The sequence below is a fragment of the Hippocampus guttulatus genome, chromosome 5 (genome assembly GCF_054856545.1).
Source record: "Hippocampus guttulatus isolate MCC_2025c chromosome 5, RoL_Hgut_1.0, whole genome shotgun sequence".
Taxonomy (NCBI): Eukaryota; Metazoa; Chordata; class Actinopteri; order Syngnathiformes; family Syngnathidae; genus Hippocampus; species Hippocampus guttulatus.
This window is the reverse complement of record NC_141265.1, coordinates 12,568,332-12,587,600: the sequence shown is the minus strand read 5'-3', so window position 1 is coordinate 12,587,600 and position 19,269 is coordinate 12,568,332. Positions and strand designations below refer to the sequence as shown.

At 40.8% G+C, this 19,269-nt stretch overlaps 1 protein-coding gene across 4 annotated transcripts in view; it reads right to left on the bottom strand.

Annotated features, from left to right (window-relative positions):
* grid2 (glutamate receptor, ionotropic, delta 2) overlaps positions 1–19,269 on the bottom strand; it is a 377,460-nt gene that overhangs the window by 46,488 nt on the left and 311,703 nt on the right. For all 4 annotated transcript variants that reach the window (XR_015100984.1, XR_015100985.1, XR_015100986.1 and 1 more), the window contains exons 12-13: positions 9,230–9,368; positions 5,811–6,006 (exon numbers count right to left, since the gene is read on the bottom strand). Coding sequence is in view for 1 of the 4 variants with exons in the window: in XM_086111957.1 (XP_085968083.1) it covers positions 5,811–6,006; positions 9,230–9,368 (335 nt within the window). In the remaining 3 variants the exon portion in view is untranslated. The remainder of the gene's footprint in view (positions 1–5,810; positions 6,007–9,229; positions 9,369–19,269) is intronic.

Genomic DNA, 19,269 nt, shown 5'->3' with positions numbered 1-19,269 from the left:
TACCCCAAAAAAAAACCCAAAACCAAAAAAATAACAGGGCACCTGATTGTTACAGTATACATTTAGCACATGATTAAAAACATAAAATGCAAACCAGACCTTTGTTGTATGATTATTTTTCCTTTGAATTACTGGTGGGCAGAGCATCAAAATAACACCACCCCTGCCTCAACATGAGCCATGAAAAACTGAATGCCGTTGATTGGTATAATCCATCTGAAAATTCCTCCTCAAAGAAATGAGGACTTGGTTTTAGAAATGGCTATTTTTGACTGAATCATGTATGAGGCCTTTTACTCACGGTTTTCCGATGCAGCACGCCAATTTGAGTTCCCTCATTGGCCATCCTTTTACTGCATACGCATGAGTAGAAATTTATAATAGGTTGGAAAAAAAACTTGCAATCTCTCTGCTCAATTTGGCAAAACGGTCGCGGTTAGCACATACGCACGAAGGTACAGGCTCAGAGAGGCACATTCACCCAGAGCAGCAGAAGGTCACACAGACAGAAAATCACTTGAACTAACAATCCACTCAACTCCAAAAATCACTCTGCAGTCATCAGAGACTATCAAAGTGCCTGTCAGATATTCCCACTTACGTCATATAAACCGATGAGGGTGTATTACTGATATCGCAGGTATGTGCGCAGCATCTTGAGCGTGAGTGCACCTGCATCATGAGTGTAAAAAGCATATCTGGAACAGTGACCATGGAATTGTGAATGTATAGGACCTTAATTGTGTATGCAGCGAGGATACTGTATATGACTATACCTGCATGCTTAAAAATGCTCTTCATCGAAAATAAGTACAGTGCACAGGAACAATACAAGACGAAAATCTTCACTAAGTTTGACACATGCAAAATGTCTCACTGTTTATTTATTTATTTACTTTCATTTCAGCAACCTGTTCAGGGTGTATCCCACCTACTGCCTGAAGACAGCTGGGATAGGCTTCAGCCTGCCCGCAACCCTTGTGCAGATGAGCGGATTAGAAAATGGATGGATAGATGTACTTATGTCAGGTACATTCTATATCATATCATACAAGTCACCCTGTGGGATGAGAAGTCAGAGGTGAACCACAATTCGCTTTATTAAACTCACTGATCAGTGACTGACACACACGGCACACGTGACTTGACTTTGTGTCCTTTTCAATGTCTTATACGAGGGGTTGTCAGCGACATAATTGAGGATGACGTCTCTACTAAACTCGACTGAAACACTCTCACACGTCACTGAAACACACACACACATGCACACACACGCGCACACACACACACATGCGCGTCTGATTTTTTTTCCCTTCTGACATATAATATCTGATTGAATGGCCATGACATGTGGGGTCCCTCAAGGGTCAGTCCTTGAACCCCTTCTGTTCAGCCTGGATCTGCCACCCCTGGGTCAATTTTTTAGGATGCCGATATTGTCTATCAGAGCTATATTTATCAACATCCACAAATGACAATAGTGAAAGGTGGTGGGTCACTGTCTAAAACAAACAAAATAACCTCATGAACAAAATTTTCCTTCAACTAAACCAGTGGTTCTCAATTATTTTCTGTCATGCCCCCCCCCCCCCCAAGGAAGAGGAAAACCCCCCCCCCCCCCCCCCCCGGCTCTGCACGGCTATAGATAGTATCATTTGTCTATAAAATTGTCAAGACACCTTTGCAGAACACTGTATCCTTATTAACGCATAAGAGAATAAGAAAAAGAAAGAAATATGGACCAACTTTACGGACCAACTTACAACAAAGAATAGCTTTAGTAACTGGAACAGAAAAGATTTAAAGTGCATCTGAAATTCAAAAGTAACATTGAATCCTTAATTTAACAATAACTATTTTTTGACTGACCATGTCAAACTATACGATACTGAAAAATAAAATGACATAAACTCAATAACTAATAATGCATTCAATCTAATTACCAACATTATCTCAGGAGCACAATATTAAAAAAAACTAACCAGCAAAACAAAAATATATAAAAGAATTTGTGCTTTTTTTTTTTTTAAATCAAAGATGATGTCTGGATTAATGGATAAAATGAGCACATTTTGCAATGCACAGCTTTTCGAAGCGAGGTTTGAAGCAGGACACAGCAACTCTCGGCTCCTGCTCAACGTGTAGCCGGGACCTTTATTATAATACTGAAGTAGCAGTCACAAAGCGGCAGGATTGTTGGCAATATTCGGCATGTTTTCGCTGAAAAAAACTCAAGTAGCTTATCAGCGTGATTGGGGTGTAATGTCTTTAAGTGATGCCTTAATTTATTTGGCTTCATTCTGTCCGCTACCAAAATTTTTAGACAAAGTAAGCACATCGATCTTCCCTCGTCTGCCACCGCAGGCACATTGAAGCCAAGCTCTACATACGTCTCGTCTTATTTCCTCCCTTAGAATGCTCCCTGCGCAAACTCTGCCAATGAGAGCGCTACTGCCCCTTAACGTAGTGGAGGTGCAATTACAAGATATTTTAGGACAGTAAAAAAATAAAAAAGCATGTTCCCCGAGGCGCGCCCCACTATTTGAGAAACATTGAACTAAACCAACACAAAACGAGGTCATTGTTTCAGGCAATAAAGGATTGCTGTTAGTAAACACCTCGTGTCACTGTCTCGAAAAGCCGAAGTCAAAGTCTGAAACCTTCGTGTGCTAACAGATTTGGATCTGATTTTTAGCAGTCATTTCAAATCATTCAGTAAATCAACCTTTCACCAGCTGAAAAACATATCCAGATGAAGGGTTGCACGCTCCAAGCAGACCTGGGGAAACTTCTCCATGCTTTTATCTCCAGTCGACTTGATTATAATCAACTTCTGACTGGACTATCTCAAAAGAGCATCAAACTCCTGCAGCTCATTCGGAACACTGCAGCTCGGGTTCTGACCGGAACAAAGAGATCAGAACATATTACTCCAGTCCTGAAGTCTTTATACTGGCTCGCAATTATCTGTAGAATATAATATGGAAATCACTTCATATTTTAGGTCCTGAGTACATTAAAGAAATGCTGACTGAATAGAAACGTAGTTGGGCTCTGAGGCGTACTCTGGTCAATTATTGGAAACCAGAATTCAAACCAAACATGGTGAAACAGCATTTAGCTGTGATGCTGCATCCAAATGGGACAATCTGCCAAAAAACGTGAGGTTAACTTTCCAAGTGTAAATGCTTCCAAACACAGTTTTGCTTTTTGTCATGCAGTTTTTTCCCCAACTGCATGATTAAGTTTTTTTTGGAGAGCATTTTCCAAATACATTTTCCCAAATTTTGTTTTTACGCCATACCTTCTTATCGTAATTTTAAGAAACTACATTTTATTTCTTTACTTCACTTTTGAATGTCTTAATGTCTTGTGTGTGTCCATGCTTTTAAATGTTTTATATTTAATTATGGGAAGCACATTGAGTTACCTTGTATTTGAAATTTGCTATACAAATAAAGCTGCCATGCCTTTCTCAGGTATTACTGAAATGCTCTCATGCAAACACGAGTGAAACTCCTTCCAACACGCATACATACACACGCACAGCTGAACTGCTCTCATACACACAACTGAAATGTTCTCCGTCACTTCTGAATTTTCTCACACATACTGCTTACATGGGTCTCACAGCCACTCCATATTTTTTTTCCACTCATGAGATCACGAAAATACTCACATGACTGCAGAATGTTTTTGCTCACACACTACGAAAATGCACACACACTCTCATTCACATTCACTGAGACGGACACACACAAGTGCAACACTTTCACATACGCAAGTGAAACACACACATCCTGAAATGTACTTACAGAAGTCTTGAAATGTTTTTACACTCATACTTAACTCATTCAGCACCAGCCAATTCTGGACCAAGTCTGAAAAGACGTTTCAAAATGTCTTTGGGAGTGGATGAGTTTTAAATGCTACCTATAACTCACTGAAAAAAGCATATTCTCTCTCTCTCTCTCTCTCTCTCTCTCTCACACACACACACACACACACACACTACAGAAAGGTATATTTCAGTAGTGTGTGCCTGTGAGAGAGATGTAATCTTGAATTCTGTCCCTGACAGCCCCTAATAGTCTCAGTTATGAATACCATACAAAGCCTACAGATGTCTGCTTGCACATTCAATTATGTATTTGTGCATGAATGGGGATGCTTGTGTGTGTGTGTGTGTGTGTGTGTGTGTGTGTGTGTGTGAGTGAGACACCTAGAGACAGCTGAGACGCTGACCCATTCTGACATTTAATAATATTTTGCTGCGGGGGACAGAAAGTGAAAGGGGAGAAAATCCATCGAGCTGGGGGCACAACAGCGGTGGAGGAAGGTTTATTGTGGAAGAGAGTGGGGCATAAAAGGCCCGAAAGGAAAAAAGACAGAAGGAAATGAAGGGCTCAAAGGACTCAGATATAACAAACAGGCAGATACTCGCCACGCGTCTAAATATATCACACAGATAGATGTCCATGAAGAAGTGTTAATGACATCATGGCCAAATAGCCACGAGCCCGTGATTTGCTATTCAAGGTAATGGTCAGCGGCATGAAAAAAAGTCTTGACGTTTTGAAATTTACATGAGGTGCTTTAATTAGCTTCTGCAACTCTTTTGGGGACAGCTTCAAAGCTGCTCGGATGAAGACGTTTGTTCACCCTTGATAAACTCCAAGGTAAAAATTTGGGACTTTTTGAAAGATTAGTTAATTAAAACGAACTCCATTCGAAAGGACATCTGGAGTTGCAAGTATTTATACCTTTCGAGTTAAATGATGGCAGCTCTTTAGGAGAAATGTGACATGACCTCCGTTAATTAAACTATGTATATGTATTCTATTTGAAAATGAAGTATCATGTGAAAATAAAGCATTCATACGAGACTTGGTGACTGTATGAGACCGCTTTCTCCTTTATTAAATCACATTACTTACTTACTGTCAAACAACACTGGAGACTCTGGCATTTGCCCGGTGCCTCAGGCCGGCGGACCAGACACTATTAGCGGTACCGAGAACTAAGCGGAGGCTCAGAGTGGATCGAGCCTTTTCTGTTGCTGGTCCCTCTCTTTGTAATGAACCTAGATTGGCAAGCCCCCTCACGTTCAGAATTCCCTCCAGGGCACCTTCTAAGAGGGCCAAGCGAATTCAACAGCCAGATGCACTGCACTCGGCTGTCCTGTATGTGACATTTTTCATTCCAACTTCTTCCTGCCAACTTCAGTCTACACAATTTGCCCGGCTTGACTGTGAGGCTCGTATCGGGACGAACATTTCCCAGCTCATCCATGAAGGGGATAATCAGTAAGTGCAAATTACCAGTGTACTAAACCAAATTGGGTGAAGTTAGTCAAGGAGGCGCATGTCCATCGTATAGATGTCTCGTGCCAAGACCATCAAGTTTTAGTTAATTTTATTGTTTTGTTATATTTTATCCTATGGTATTCTCATTCTTTGCTACCATTTCCACCGTAGTTACTTATGACATATTCCTCCAATTCCCATGTATAAAATAAATGTTTGCATCATAAAACTGCATTGAGTACACTGTGAGTGTTTAAATAAAAGTTACTAACCTCTAAGCTTCAAAAACAAACTCAACATGTTTAACTGTAGCAGCCTTCTAATTAATGACTGATTTCAGAGGTGTTTTGTGTGTTTTAAGATTTAACATGAAAAAGAAAAAAACAGCGAACCCTGTGGCGGGCTGGGTGTAATGCAGGCAGTAAAATTCAGCCGCCGATAAATCAATCGATTGACCCCATTATCGTTACAGGATTGATGTCACTAGAAAAATTCTGTGCTCACCTTTCGGATGCCCTCCTTGGACTCCTCCACATTGTTGTCGGCTCCTCCTGTGCGGTTGATCATCCGCCACATCTGCGAGTACATGGGGTCTCTCTCGAAGGGGTTCATTGCCTTGGAGCGCACCTGGTCGTACACCGCAGAGTCCAGCACCGTGCCGTACGGAAGCTCGGTCTGCTTGGACAAGTCCTGGAGGGACCTTGGAGGAGAAGAGGTCACACACATTTCAGTTGATGATTAAGACTCTTGAAACATAACCAATGGCATTGATTTGCTTGCAGCAAGTGCAGTTGAGAGGGACTTTAACTGCACTTTAACTGTTTTTCTGGGCATTTACAGTTTATTTGTAAAGCCCTTGCATATGGGGAAGTAGAGTCGTGTTGCAGAGGTACTTTTTGGATGTTTTTTTTGAACACCTTGAGAAAAGTTAGATACAATAACAAAGTGAGCACACTCATGCCGAAGCTGTTGTCTGACATATCTCACATCTGGAGGCTCCCACGCCACGACATGCCACCAGGCCTCTGCGGTGTCCGCCTTGGCCATCAGGGGGCGGTATAATACATACACGCACACATACAGTATAATGCACATACAGTAAATTTGACAGTCCAATTTTTTTTTCTTCTCAGCACTCACTTTCTTTTGACCCGTGATAATGAAAAAAAGAAATTTGCCAAAATAGCAGCACAAGATGCAGAAAATGTCAGCACAAAACAGAACGACTTGTACTTTCATAAAATTTTGAAGTCTGCTACGCTACGTAGCGATGGAGTGGTTCCTGTGTCAAAGTTTTGCTTGCAACGCAAAGCATGACTAAGACACCGAGAGATGGCTCGCAACTTGAAAGCCCCCTTTTAGGTCAAGGTACCACTGTGCATGGAATACATCACAGGAAATTTTAGAAATTTAAATTTTTTTGGCTTTTCTGTATGATAAATGTCAACTTTTGTGTTTATTGTGCATTTAATTGAGTTGCACTTAAGGCTCTGGGCATAATTTGCTGTGGGAAAGATTGATGCCGGCGTGTGCGTCTGCAATTACAAGGATGCTCACTTACAAAGACGCTGCTGTGTTTACGGAAGGTCCTGACTTTTGTGGTTTCTCCCGTGACCCCTTTCAACCATCTCCTGCCTTAACAAATGGGTTTGAACGTTTTAATGCACGTTGCTGTTAACATGGCTCTTTTATCACGTGAGGTTAATCGGTGGGCTTAAGAGTTGACCCTCGCATAAGTCCTTGGGGAACACACACACACTTCCTGGAGATTCTTCCCTCTGGTGGTTCCGAGTAGGCTCTCTATGTGCTGTCACTTTCTATGACACGATCAAATCTCCAAGTTGTCTGATTTTTGAGGCATGCTTTTTTTTACTTTAATTTTTGACCATAAATTTAGGGTGGCATCCATTTTTTCTTAATTTTTAGTCTACGTGGAATGCATTTTTATCATGTAATCATTTTTAATATGCTGTTCTGTAAAAATAACCCTTTCATGCACCCTGTGAACATGATAAGCTGTGCACTGAAGTAACTGCTGTCCCTGAAAGGGAAGACAATTCACTTTAACTAATAAAATAATTGAATAAGTATTGTTGTATTCCAATTAATAGAATACATGTTCTTTATCAATTATACGTATTTATTTAAGAAACCGAAACATAAGGCATTAAATTATATTAAGTTGACAAGGCTTAAAATTACCCGGTAACCCTTTTTTTGGTGGGGTTTTTTTTGGTTTTCTTTGGCACCAAGCCAGAGCAGCGCTTTTACTTACTGATATTCAATGTAACCATCACAAAGCAATTTCTCACCTTCCATGAACGAATAGTGGAGAGATTGTACCGCGCTGACACACATGGAATGCAGCATACATTGTGTCTGGACACTATCTGAGCCTGGCTCTTGTAAATCGACGTACTTTGTGACCTTCTCCTTCAATTACAACTTCTTAATGGTCATCTCCTTGTTATCTCTTTGACTTAACATTGGCCTCTCTGTGTCTATGTCTCCGTCTCTCTCTGGGACGTGGCCACTTGCTGTTTTCCAAAAGGATCCACAGCGAAATTGAGGGGAAACATCCAAGCGTGAAATTGACCGGAGAGGCTCCCGAATGTCCATTTCTTATTTCATTTCCGCGGTGAAACAAAAGGCATTAATAGCTAATAGACATCTTCTTGGTCCGGCTACATTTTCCTTAAGACATAAACGAGAACACAACCTCTTCTTCCACTGCTGTCTATCATTTATCCTAAAAAAAACAAAAATCACATTACGTTTCGTTGAGAGGAGGCCATTTGTATGAATTAGCATATGAACGTCCACCTTGACAGCTAGACTGCTGATTGCCTGCCTTCCCACTGACCGACCTACCGACCTAGAGCTGTAACACCACGCATAACAAGGAGGACATCCGTCACTGTAATACGGTGACTCGGAGAAGCAGCAAGTGGCGCATCGCCAAAGGTTATTTTTGTGACCAAGTTTACTTCTTCGGACCACTTTGATGCTTGACTTAATTCTTCTTCATTCCGGCACCCATCTTAGCCGGCCGCAGGGCTGTGTGAGATAGTAATTACGCCTCTAATGACCCCGGAAGAGTAAACACATTATAGATTATGCATGAAAATTTATGGAAACCCTTAATTCGCCTGGCGGAAGGCAGCTGAGAGGCACTGGTTAATGACGATACATTTCCAGGCAGACAAGACAAAATGAACACAAAGGGTGAATTTAGGAAACATTCAATGAAAATATATGAAATCGGCAAACGTACGGATAGACGGAGGGACACAAATCAAGAGCGAAATAATGAACGTTGTTTATTCCGACCATGTGCCAAGGTAGAAGGGCACCGGCGGGCAGAGCGGATGTTTCAGAATGCTGATTAGTCCAATGAGAGATGAATGCTTCCGAGCGCCACCAGGAAACAAGTGCAGGCAAAACACAATATCATCAGGATAGATAAACACGAGGCACAGAGAGAGAGAGAGCGAGAGAGAGTGTGTGCGTGTGCGTGCATGTGTGCGTTCTCTGTATGAGTCTGGAACATGACAGACAGGAACATGCTTCTCACTCTTGCAATGGGCTGATGGCATCTCCTTGTTTGTTGCTCAAACTCATTTTCCAAGGCTCAAAGCAACACACAAACAACCGCACTCAGGGACTCACAAACACGACGACGACAGGTCTAAATGTGAGAACGACAGGAAATTACAATCCTCTGCAAGGGCGAAGGAGGAGGTGAGCTCGAGAGTGGCGACGGGATAGATGGAGGGATAATGGGCGTCGCCTCGTATGCAGTGAATGTAAATGCCACGATAGATTCATAAACACACACACACACACACACACACACACACACACACACACACACACACACACACACACACACACACACACATAGTATCTCGTAATACACTCACTGTATGGAGTTCTCAATGCGCGTGATGGTGAGGAACGCCGCCAAATTGGCCGTATATGAGGAGATGACGATAAGAGCAAACATCCACCAAACGCCCATCATCATCCTCGTGGCCAGGGTGGTGTAGGGGACCTCCCCACCTAGAAACACACAAACATGAAGAGTTGAAATGCCAAGATGCATCAAGAAACAATTTTTTTTTCAGTCGCGAAAAAAGGAACAGCAAACAAATTGAAAAGATAACATGAGAGAAAACACGCTGAGTTAAATTTCTACTCATGAGAAAGCAGAGTTCAAAGTGGAAATGATAACTGAGGATCTCATTGCATTGGTCGATTCATGTGAGACACCTAATGAACTTTTTTACAACCTGTTTATTCTAAATCAGGTGTTTATAGGAGTATTTTCATTCCGTTTTGTCATTCGGTTTCAGTCTCATCGGAAGACAAGGCTCCATGCTTAAAGAAAGCCGAAACTTCGCCATCGACAGATTCCATATTTTCTTTCATTTTTATCTTTATTGGGTTCATGACCAATCGTTTTTTATTGTTAAATGAGTTTACATCTACTGTGCTCCTGTACAATAAGATGCCCCAGCGCCACAACAGCTGCTGCCGGATGGAAGCTTTGCAAGCCAAGTCCTTCAGAAATTATCATGGTAGCAGCGGCTCACTGATGAATAACCTCAGAACCCGTCCCACCAAAGCCCCACCCAATCACCAGTACCTCCAAAAAAGCAGCTTCTCAATATACATGTCACATCGATATCGCCCCATAATCCCATGTTTCCTTTAAACCCCCCCCCCCCCCCCCCCCCCTTTGCCGCATTGTCGCTTTACTCCCCTACTTTCTATTTCCCCTTTCAGTCCCGAGTACCGCTGCTTCGCTAACATTGATTCAATTCAAATTTGTTATCGTCTTTCTTCACAGTATCTCTCACCCCGCCAATGCATTTGTTGCTGACATCACATTTCAGTACGAGCTCGAGGGCGCCGCGATACCCGCAGCTTTACAGCCACTTCACACATTTCCATCTGTACGCTTTTATGTTACCGCCATATGACATCAGATATTATAAACGACGTACGTATCGGAAGATGCATCTCGCCGCTTTCCACATGGAGGATTTTTTTTCCGGTTGCTGTTCGCTAATATTGATCTATCTATATCTGCAAAACAGACAGTAAGTAGGATGTGAGCCGTTTTTCCACCTACTGTATCGAGACGGCTATTTGCTGTTGTGCTTAGCATATGAAACACAAATAGATTAATGATTTTTAAAATCCTGACATGTTGCTCATTTTTCATGTACCCATATGGCCTGATTGACGAAAAAAAAAAACAGATGGAGAAGCTTATCTCGGTCTACGATTCCTCAATATGTTCCTGTTACCCAAATTGAAAAGTAGCGGGCCGTGGGATTTTGTCCACTTTTTCTCCTCCATATTCAAGGCTTTTGCCTTCATATTTTTATGTCAGACTGCAGGGAAGTTGTGCCTCACCATTCTAGAACCTTGCCACATGTCACTGACTTAGCATACATATCAATAGTCTTCAATGAACATAAAACGGGTGAGAGTTTTCCATGAACCAAAACTACATTTTTAGTCTTTTATGAACTGAACGCATAGTGCGGTGCCAGTGCTCCACAAAATGTAAACAGAATTTCCCCTCGAGGAGTTGCAACACACAATAAATAAATAAATACACGTCTTCTGCAATTGTACCCGTGGTCTTATCGATTGAAATGAAATGAGCAAATGATGTTTTTTTTTTTAAAGCTCTGGCGTGTTAGATTCATGAGAAATGATGATATGAAAGGCCAATGGGAAGAGGAATATTTTCCTGATGGAAGCTTGCAGACAAAAGATTTTTTTTCCCTTTCTCCATTACATTGAAATGTATGCAAAGCCGTGACTTCTGCTCCTCCGACTTGAATAGTGTCTATAACATGACTTTTGCGGCACAGGGCACTTTAGGATTGTGATTTTTCATTCTGGAAATACTCACACAGGACCCGTGGAATTAAAGCAGAGAACAGCCATTGTGTTGCATTGAAGAGCAATTTTCATGTTGATTTTCAGGCTACATGAGTGAATTCTATGAAATATGTAATACAGCTGGGAATGTCTGCATCTGCATGTCGAAAAATTTGAAGGTGCGCTCAGCTACTCTTAGAGCGCCATGTAATATTAAAAAGCATGCACTCGCTGCATTGTCCCTGATTTCAAGTAAGAGCAACAACCACATCCTTTGGCTCGAGCTATTACTGCACAAGGTTTCGTTTGTATTTGAATGAGAGCAGCGTGTTAAAAAAATTAATAAATGCAATGCATCATGGCCTCTTTAATGTGATTCCAACCAAAATGCCAACATGCCCAATGTTCAACTTTCACTGAAAGGGGGAATTTGCAATTTGCAATTTCCTAGCAAGATTTGATTGTAGCCTCACTTTAGCCCCCGCCCGAGTCTCTGACCAAAGTGACAACCGTGAGCGTGCACACGACGTGCACTGTCAGAACACGCGCTAAAATAAGCCCTTCTTAGCCACGGCTGCTACATTGCTAGCATGACTTATTCATGATGGAGTGGTGTGCTGTTACCTTTGTTTTATCTCGAGAGCTGTACAATTCCTTCTTCTTAACTTTTACTGCCAAGTGCAGGCAAATAATCCCACCAAGGAAAGTGAGACTGCCGGTTGTCCGGGACAACACTGCGAGGCTGAACGGCAACAAGACACGTTTTGAAATCATAATTAAAAATAACATTTGAGTGCAGCTTCAGGGGGATGATTTCTCCCGAAAATCTTTTAATATTATTTTGTCAGATCATGCAGACAGTTTTAACAAATACCAGTGTGTGTGTGTGTTTCAAAACTACAAAATCCCCTCTTTAAGTGCTCTGAAAATGATTCATTATTCATTTGATGCATCTTCATACATCTTTATATGCCAGCAATGCACAGTGGCAAGCAGAACAAGTAAATGCTCTTCCACTAGATGGCAGAAGTAATTAATCTGTGTAACCTCCTATCGTCACACATCCGACAGAGTAATAGCTTGGTGTTCAACCAAACATGCCCAGATTTCACACGGGGTAACTACATTTGAGAGTATTATTGAGACAAGATAATCATTATTGAAGAGTATCTCTCTCTCTCTTTCTCTACATATACAGTATGTGGTGTCACGTTTTTGTTTAGTGGTGTGCCATTACATTTGTGGTGTGCCTTAGGCAATGCTGCTTTAATGGATTTGAACTCTGCTCTGAAACGAAACAGCAGCACCTTCCCGTCACGGAAGTTAGCAAGGACAAAATCCAAAGAAGGTGACGTTAGTGTCTCCCAGCGGGAGGCCTCTCTGAATGGAGTCTTTGAAAGTCCTGCTCCAGTGTCAACTCCCGACTGTGCTAATCATCTCACATCTGCGCTCCGATGATGTTCATGAATTCCAAAAGAAGTATAGTTAGCATGGAGAAGATTTATTATTATTATTTTCTTTTCTTTTCTATTCTTTTTGTTTGTTATCTACTAAACCTAAAACATTATTTCGTGTCTTCCTCATTTGAGTCCCCAAAATGTCTTTCAAGGTATTCATTGTGAAAAGATTTCAGCAATCTTGGCAGGAAACTGATGTCCGTTGGGATGCATCGTGATTGTCAACTGCCAAGTAGTTGTGATTTTTCTACAGCTTTTTGTGCACCTAAAGCATTCGCATGTAGTTTCCATACCTGAAATGTCGAAAAAGCATGGGGATTATGTGATGTGCTTTCTCTTTCCAATATCGCCCACACTAAGGACACATCAAAACGCCCTGCCAACCCTCCACCATCAAAAGCGGCGTAATCCTTTTCTATTTTTTTAATCGACCCTCACAATGCCAAAAAACGTTATTCTTGGCTGAGAGACGACGAGAGCACTTCATTAGGCCTTCTTGGAAGAGTTGGAAGATGTTGAGCTGATACCGTTCCCTTTTGGGAGTCACAGCAATCTCGCTACACAATGATGCAACCTTTGCTTAACTTCATTTTAGAACAGTTTGGCTCATTACGCAAACCATATCTAAAAGTGCATGGAAATATCCAAATTTGAACCACCATCATGTATGACATTGACAGACAACTTTTTCTTTTTTCCCCTTTGACCTTCTGTGATTTTTTGTGCGGTATTTCAATGTCATCATACACAATGTTTTTCTTGATTTTATGTTTCGCAGTCTTATTCCACTTAGGTAGGTGACATAATTGCACCTTAAGACAATTCAGAGTCTTCCCATTAACCTGCCATGCATGTTTTTGGAATGTGGGAGGAAACCGGAGTACCCGGGGAAAACCCACACAGGCAATGGGAGAACATGCAAACGCCACACAGGAAGGCTGTACAGCGGACCGCCGCGCTGTGATGCCAGCGTGCTAAGCATTTGACCACGGTGCCGCCCACTTTGAAAAACGTGAAGTATATTTTCTCAAAAATTAAAAAATAAAATGCAATGACAATTAAAATATTAGCATGCACCCGGTAAAGGTTTGACACCACCGTAATGATAGTTAACAACTGCTCCGAATAACAAAAATAATTCACACTAATAAGCGATTCAGAAACTGGATGGATAGTTGGTTCATGGAATAACACAAATTGAATAGAATCTTAAAAACTTCAAAGAAAAACTGTTTAAAGGCTAGGCGATGTCAACAATAATAATAATAAAAAATATTACAAGGCTGAGGCCACTTATTACGACTTGATCTTTACTTCAAGAAAAATGTATCAGTACCAGCCAAGGTGGCATCAACATTTTATACTTTGCCGCAAACATTGACGCCAGAGCACATAAGCAGGCTTCATGATGATCACATGCACCGTCATCATCACACGACTCAGCTGGTGAGACGCAGGTTTTCCAGAGTAATTGGAGCACGGGTTGGTATGACAGCATGCACATCAAAGTGATATGCCGTAATGATTAGGGAAAAAATTACAAAGAGGATAACTATTGATTTTTTACACGCTCCCAAAAAAAAAACCTGTCACCTCCCACTCACAAGCAGCCGAACAAACAGCAAACAAACACATATACAGTATATGTGGCGAATCACTTGTTTGGAGTGAAGGACACAAAAGAGACCGGGCGATGACCAATGACTCCAGAGGTGGTCCGTCTGCCCGTTGCAAATATTATTCTACAAAAGCCAAATCATCTGCCTCAAACCCAACCGGCAGGCACTTCTCCTTGTTGACATAGCGCCGCTAAAAAGGAAGCTGCAGATGAGAGCCCCTTTGAAGCACTCGGACACATCCAGGAGAGTCCCCCCCCCAAGCGTCTCTCAACCGCTTTCAGATTAGTCCCCACTTGTCCCGTTTGATGACTTGCAGGAATCTTTGACTATTTATTTATTTATCCCCCCCCAACCACTCACTTGATTGAACTTGAGGATGACAAGGCTAGGATAAGCTGGCGAAAAAGTGTGACAATGGTGAAAAAATGTGGGAAGCATCCCTCCTCAATCTTTTTATTGTGCTTCAGAATTTTTTTTTTTTTTTTTTTAATACCTCCACCGATAAGCCCTGCAAGCTTTTTCGGGTCACAAAGACACCCAATAGTATCTCTTCACCCAGCTTGTGCTCTAATTTAGTGCGACAGTTAAAAAGTGAAGCAATAAGTGGCTTAAAAATTGTATCCGGACATTTCGGCAAGCCTGCGTTGCAATCATTTAAACAGGAGGTGTCACACGCGTTGGGATTTGGGGGTGTTGCGACTTCTACACTTTTCCCAATGGAAAGATCGTACAACCCATACTTTTCTTGTTGTCTACCTCAATTCCGATTTTCAGGATTTTTCATCAATAATAATCATCCTGAATCCTTCAAATATAATTTTCTATGAATAAAGTCGGTGCCTCGTTTCTGATGCATCATTAAGCCTCCGATGCTGAAATTTGATAATGTCATTCATAATGGTGGTATCAAAAATATTTTTGCCAGTGGTAGTTGCTTTAAAAAAGTTTGTGAAACACTGCTTTTGTACAATTTGCACAGCAGGTTGTATTCTAATCAGAATATTTTAAATGCTGCATTCCATGCACTTACTTTGTAAAATATCCCCACTCTTGCAAGATTAAAACCCTTGGTATTTATAACAGAAATATATAGTGCATTATTGCCACCAAATGGACTACTACATTTCACGGTAACACACACACACACACACACACCATTGGAGTCGTACAGAAGAGTTGGGGCCCAGCGGGGAAGCTGTTCAATCATTTTGGATAATGGAGAAACATTTAAGAACGTCTGCATGAAAGTAGCGGGGGAAAAAATAGCGCAACACATTTGATAATGTGGTGAGGAAAACCAAATCACTGAATATTATACTGATATAAACCAAATCATCTCCGTGAAGGGCACAGATGTTAGCCTTAAGAAAAAAAAAAGTGGCCAACATGTTGGTCGGGTACCTGCGGCCTCGGCTCACATTTTTGGAGAGGTAGATGACTGCCAACTGAAAAAAGAAGAGCTGCAGTTGTAGTATGAATGGACTTGTGGGCTCTATAGTAGGAATGGAGGATTTTATTTTTTCCATAAACAATGTTGTTTTTTTTGTGTTTTTTTATACGGTGCTACCTTACTTTAGGAGTGTCCCAACTCGAAGGTTTTTAAGAGTGTCTCAAGTGGCCATTGAACCACAAATACAAAATTTGAATACTCGCCAAGAACACGTCCAGACATTCACCTTGACTGAACTGGGCAACGAGACCAAATTTCATGACATCATTCACTTCGCCCGGCACCCCTTAAACATCCAAATTGACGGTGTAGAAAATGTATGAACATAAATTGATGATGATGCAGTTAGTGGTTTGGTCAGAAAATACGCAGAAATATTGATCAGCATTTTTCAAAATAAAGGAGATATTTCAACACAACGGATCATCAGACTGCTCTGGAGGATGACTGAAATCGGAAGAGTATTGATGGTCGAGATGCTGAAATTCTCATTTGAGGTGTCTAGTGTTTAGCCTTTATGTACGCAAGTGGAGGACATACCCGGATACCCACCTTGACTTGGAGTAAAAGTATTTGCTAAAAGAAGTTAGACTGTTTCAACACTGATATGCTATGTTGAGTTGTAGTTGAATTCCCTCGGCTCAGTTCATGAGTCTAACATGGTTAATCTCCCGACTTCATCTTTGCCGAGTCAACATGATCAGAAGCGCAGCGTGTGGAAGAGGAATATGAGTTTCAATTGGGGAAAGGGGTGTAGGGGAGGGGCTGCAAATAGGAATTAAAATTGCACACGTTGACCCCTGGGTGTTGAAATGGGGCCTCTGTAGTCTCTAATCGGAGCTGGCTCGGTTTCACGAGAAAGCGGAATGAAATGAAAAGATTGAAAACGCAGTATTCCCTGAGATACACTCCACAATGTGCTCACCCATCAGCAGCCAAGTGTGTGTGAGTGTGTGTGAGTGTACAACTGAGTATCCAGCTCATGCTGTACATTAAACTCGACCTGCATACACTCACGTGTTGTTTGCATGGTGCACTGAGACGTGAATAAAGCAGTGAGGATGCTTTACCCTGATTCCATCCAGTCAGTGATGTTTAAAAATACAGTACCGGGACATAAAAAATACACACAGTAGATTATCATACCAGAAAAACAAGAGCAGTCTCTCTCACGTTCCATTCCATTCCACAACATGAAGCAAAATAAATGTTGAAAAACAGACGCATAAATACATAATTTAGAAAAAAAAAAAAGAAAAGTTACAAATATTCACTTCTGCCTAGAGGCCACTTTAGGTTCATCATGTACCCCTTATACACACAACAGATTTTTTTTAAATAATTTTTTTTTACAGATATTATTAAACTTTAGGTCACTCTGACTAAATGCAACTTTTTGCAAAGAAAAATCATCTTTAACCCATCCACGTTTTGTGTGTGGGTGTGTATGTATGTGTGCGCGTGCGCACCCTTTAGAGACACCCTAGTCATCTTGCTGCATCATCATTTCATTAAAAGTGGCTGGATTTTCTAGCCTCAGAGAGCTTTTCCTTTACTGCAACGAAAGAAGGGCGGGCGGGCAAGCGGCTTCCAGACTCCAATGGGCAAAGTATGGCGGTTGCTGATAAACCACAACACTTTTTGGGACTGTGTGCCAGTGGATTGAAAATTTATGGTTATAAACAACCACAGTGGAACTCAACAGGTATCCTCCAATTATTTATGATAGAACATGAACGGCAAAGTTTTTTTTCCCCCAGCAAAAGACGTACCTATAATGTGTTAAGTAATGATTTCCGCTACGTTCAATGTTTGATTTATTGACTGATGGGCCAAAACAGTACACTGAAAACATGGTGTGTTATATTTACTGTATTTTATATCAAGCGGTTGAGCAAAATAAAATCATCTGGATGCAGTGACATTTTTTCAGGAGATGTAAAGCTTACTTCAAAAAGGCGTCTGGATTTCATGCAACCACTTGACAAATAAAGTTGAGAAAATTCATCTTTTTTTTGCAGTGTAGATTATTGAATGTGAACGAATCAAAGTGCCATTAATATGGCTTGACAGTGAATTCTGTTAAACCATTTGTTTTAGTTTTGCTAAATGTTTGTACTTGGAACCATTTTTTAAAAATGTTTTTCACGTTCAAATCTATTTATGATGGTTTAAAAAACAACTATTTTCTATACATTCGCATGCACATGCTTATGGTCAAATACAACTTGAATATGTTGAAAAAGGTAAATACTTTTTAGGCATGTGGGAGTGGGACTTTAAGGTGTAAGCTATAAAACAAATGTTTTATTCCATGATTAGATACTTTTTGTGCATTACATTTCAACTTGTTTGTTTTTATTTTAAATTGTTTGTGAAATGTCAGTATCTATGTTTATATATTTAGTTTAAATGGGGGTGGACGGACAAGTATTTTAGGGGGTTTAATTATAGGTGCATTAAAATAAATGTTTTTTTTTTCTCTAAATTGTGAATTTTCAGCCATGGCGTGTTTGAAGTATAACTCCCAAAATGAAAGCGGTTCACTCCGTATACTATCATTCTGGTTGGAGAATTGGGCCACATTTTCCTGAGAGCTGTATAACATTTTTCAAGTTCTTCGACAAAGGGACCAAAAGCTGCCTTAGTCGCCTCAAAAACAAAAGAAAACAAACAAAAAAAACCCCAAAAAATCAATCAATGGAAAAAAAAACCCTTTAAAAGATTATTTTAATGTAACATTTTTTCAATAAATTTTTCCTGATGGTAGCATGTTTGTTATGATACAGTAATAATCATATTTTCCAGCCTCTTACAATTGGTGATAAGAATTACCGAACTACTTTTTGCTCAGATGCTCGTGTAGGATCTATTGGATTATATTGAATTCAGCTCATTGAACAAAAGGACCCGTGGTGACATTGGAAACATTCTATTTTCTTCCTGTCGGCTTCATCAGCACTTCAGCCTGACTCTTCACACTTGAACGCCGCACAAATGTGACAAAGTCAGCAGAAATTCCTGCCTTTATTTACAGGCTCTTCTACAGCGCATGGATCAATACAATCTGTGTATAATGTAAGAGGCACAAGAGCCAACACAGACACTCAAGGTTAGCGGTGTGTGTGTGTGTGTGTGTGTGTGTGTCCCTTAATGGTGAATGCGACATTTTTTTTTTGTGTAGCCAAGCATTTTGTTTCCTAGAGGGCAAAAGTTGAGCCTCGCCGACGAAGAAGAAAATAGTCTATTAGACTTCATGGCCGAGTTCAAACACCACAACGCTTGTTTTCAATTATACACTTTCTCCCGGCCATGCTGTTGGATCCCAAAGAGCCCATCTTGAGAAGAATTGATTTCCAGCCAAAAAAAAAAAAAAACATGGCAAACTTTCCAACTGGGAAGTAGTCAGGGCCAATTGGAGACAATGAAAACTGCTTCATTGAAGTCAAGTAAAAAATAAAAAAAATGACAATGTGAAGCCAAGTAGCTGAAATATGCTAACACAAAAGTAGCCTTTTTTTTTTAAACACGTGGTG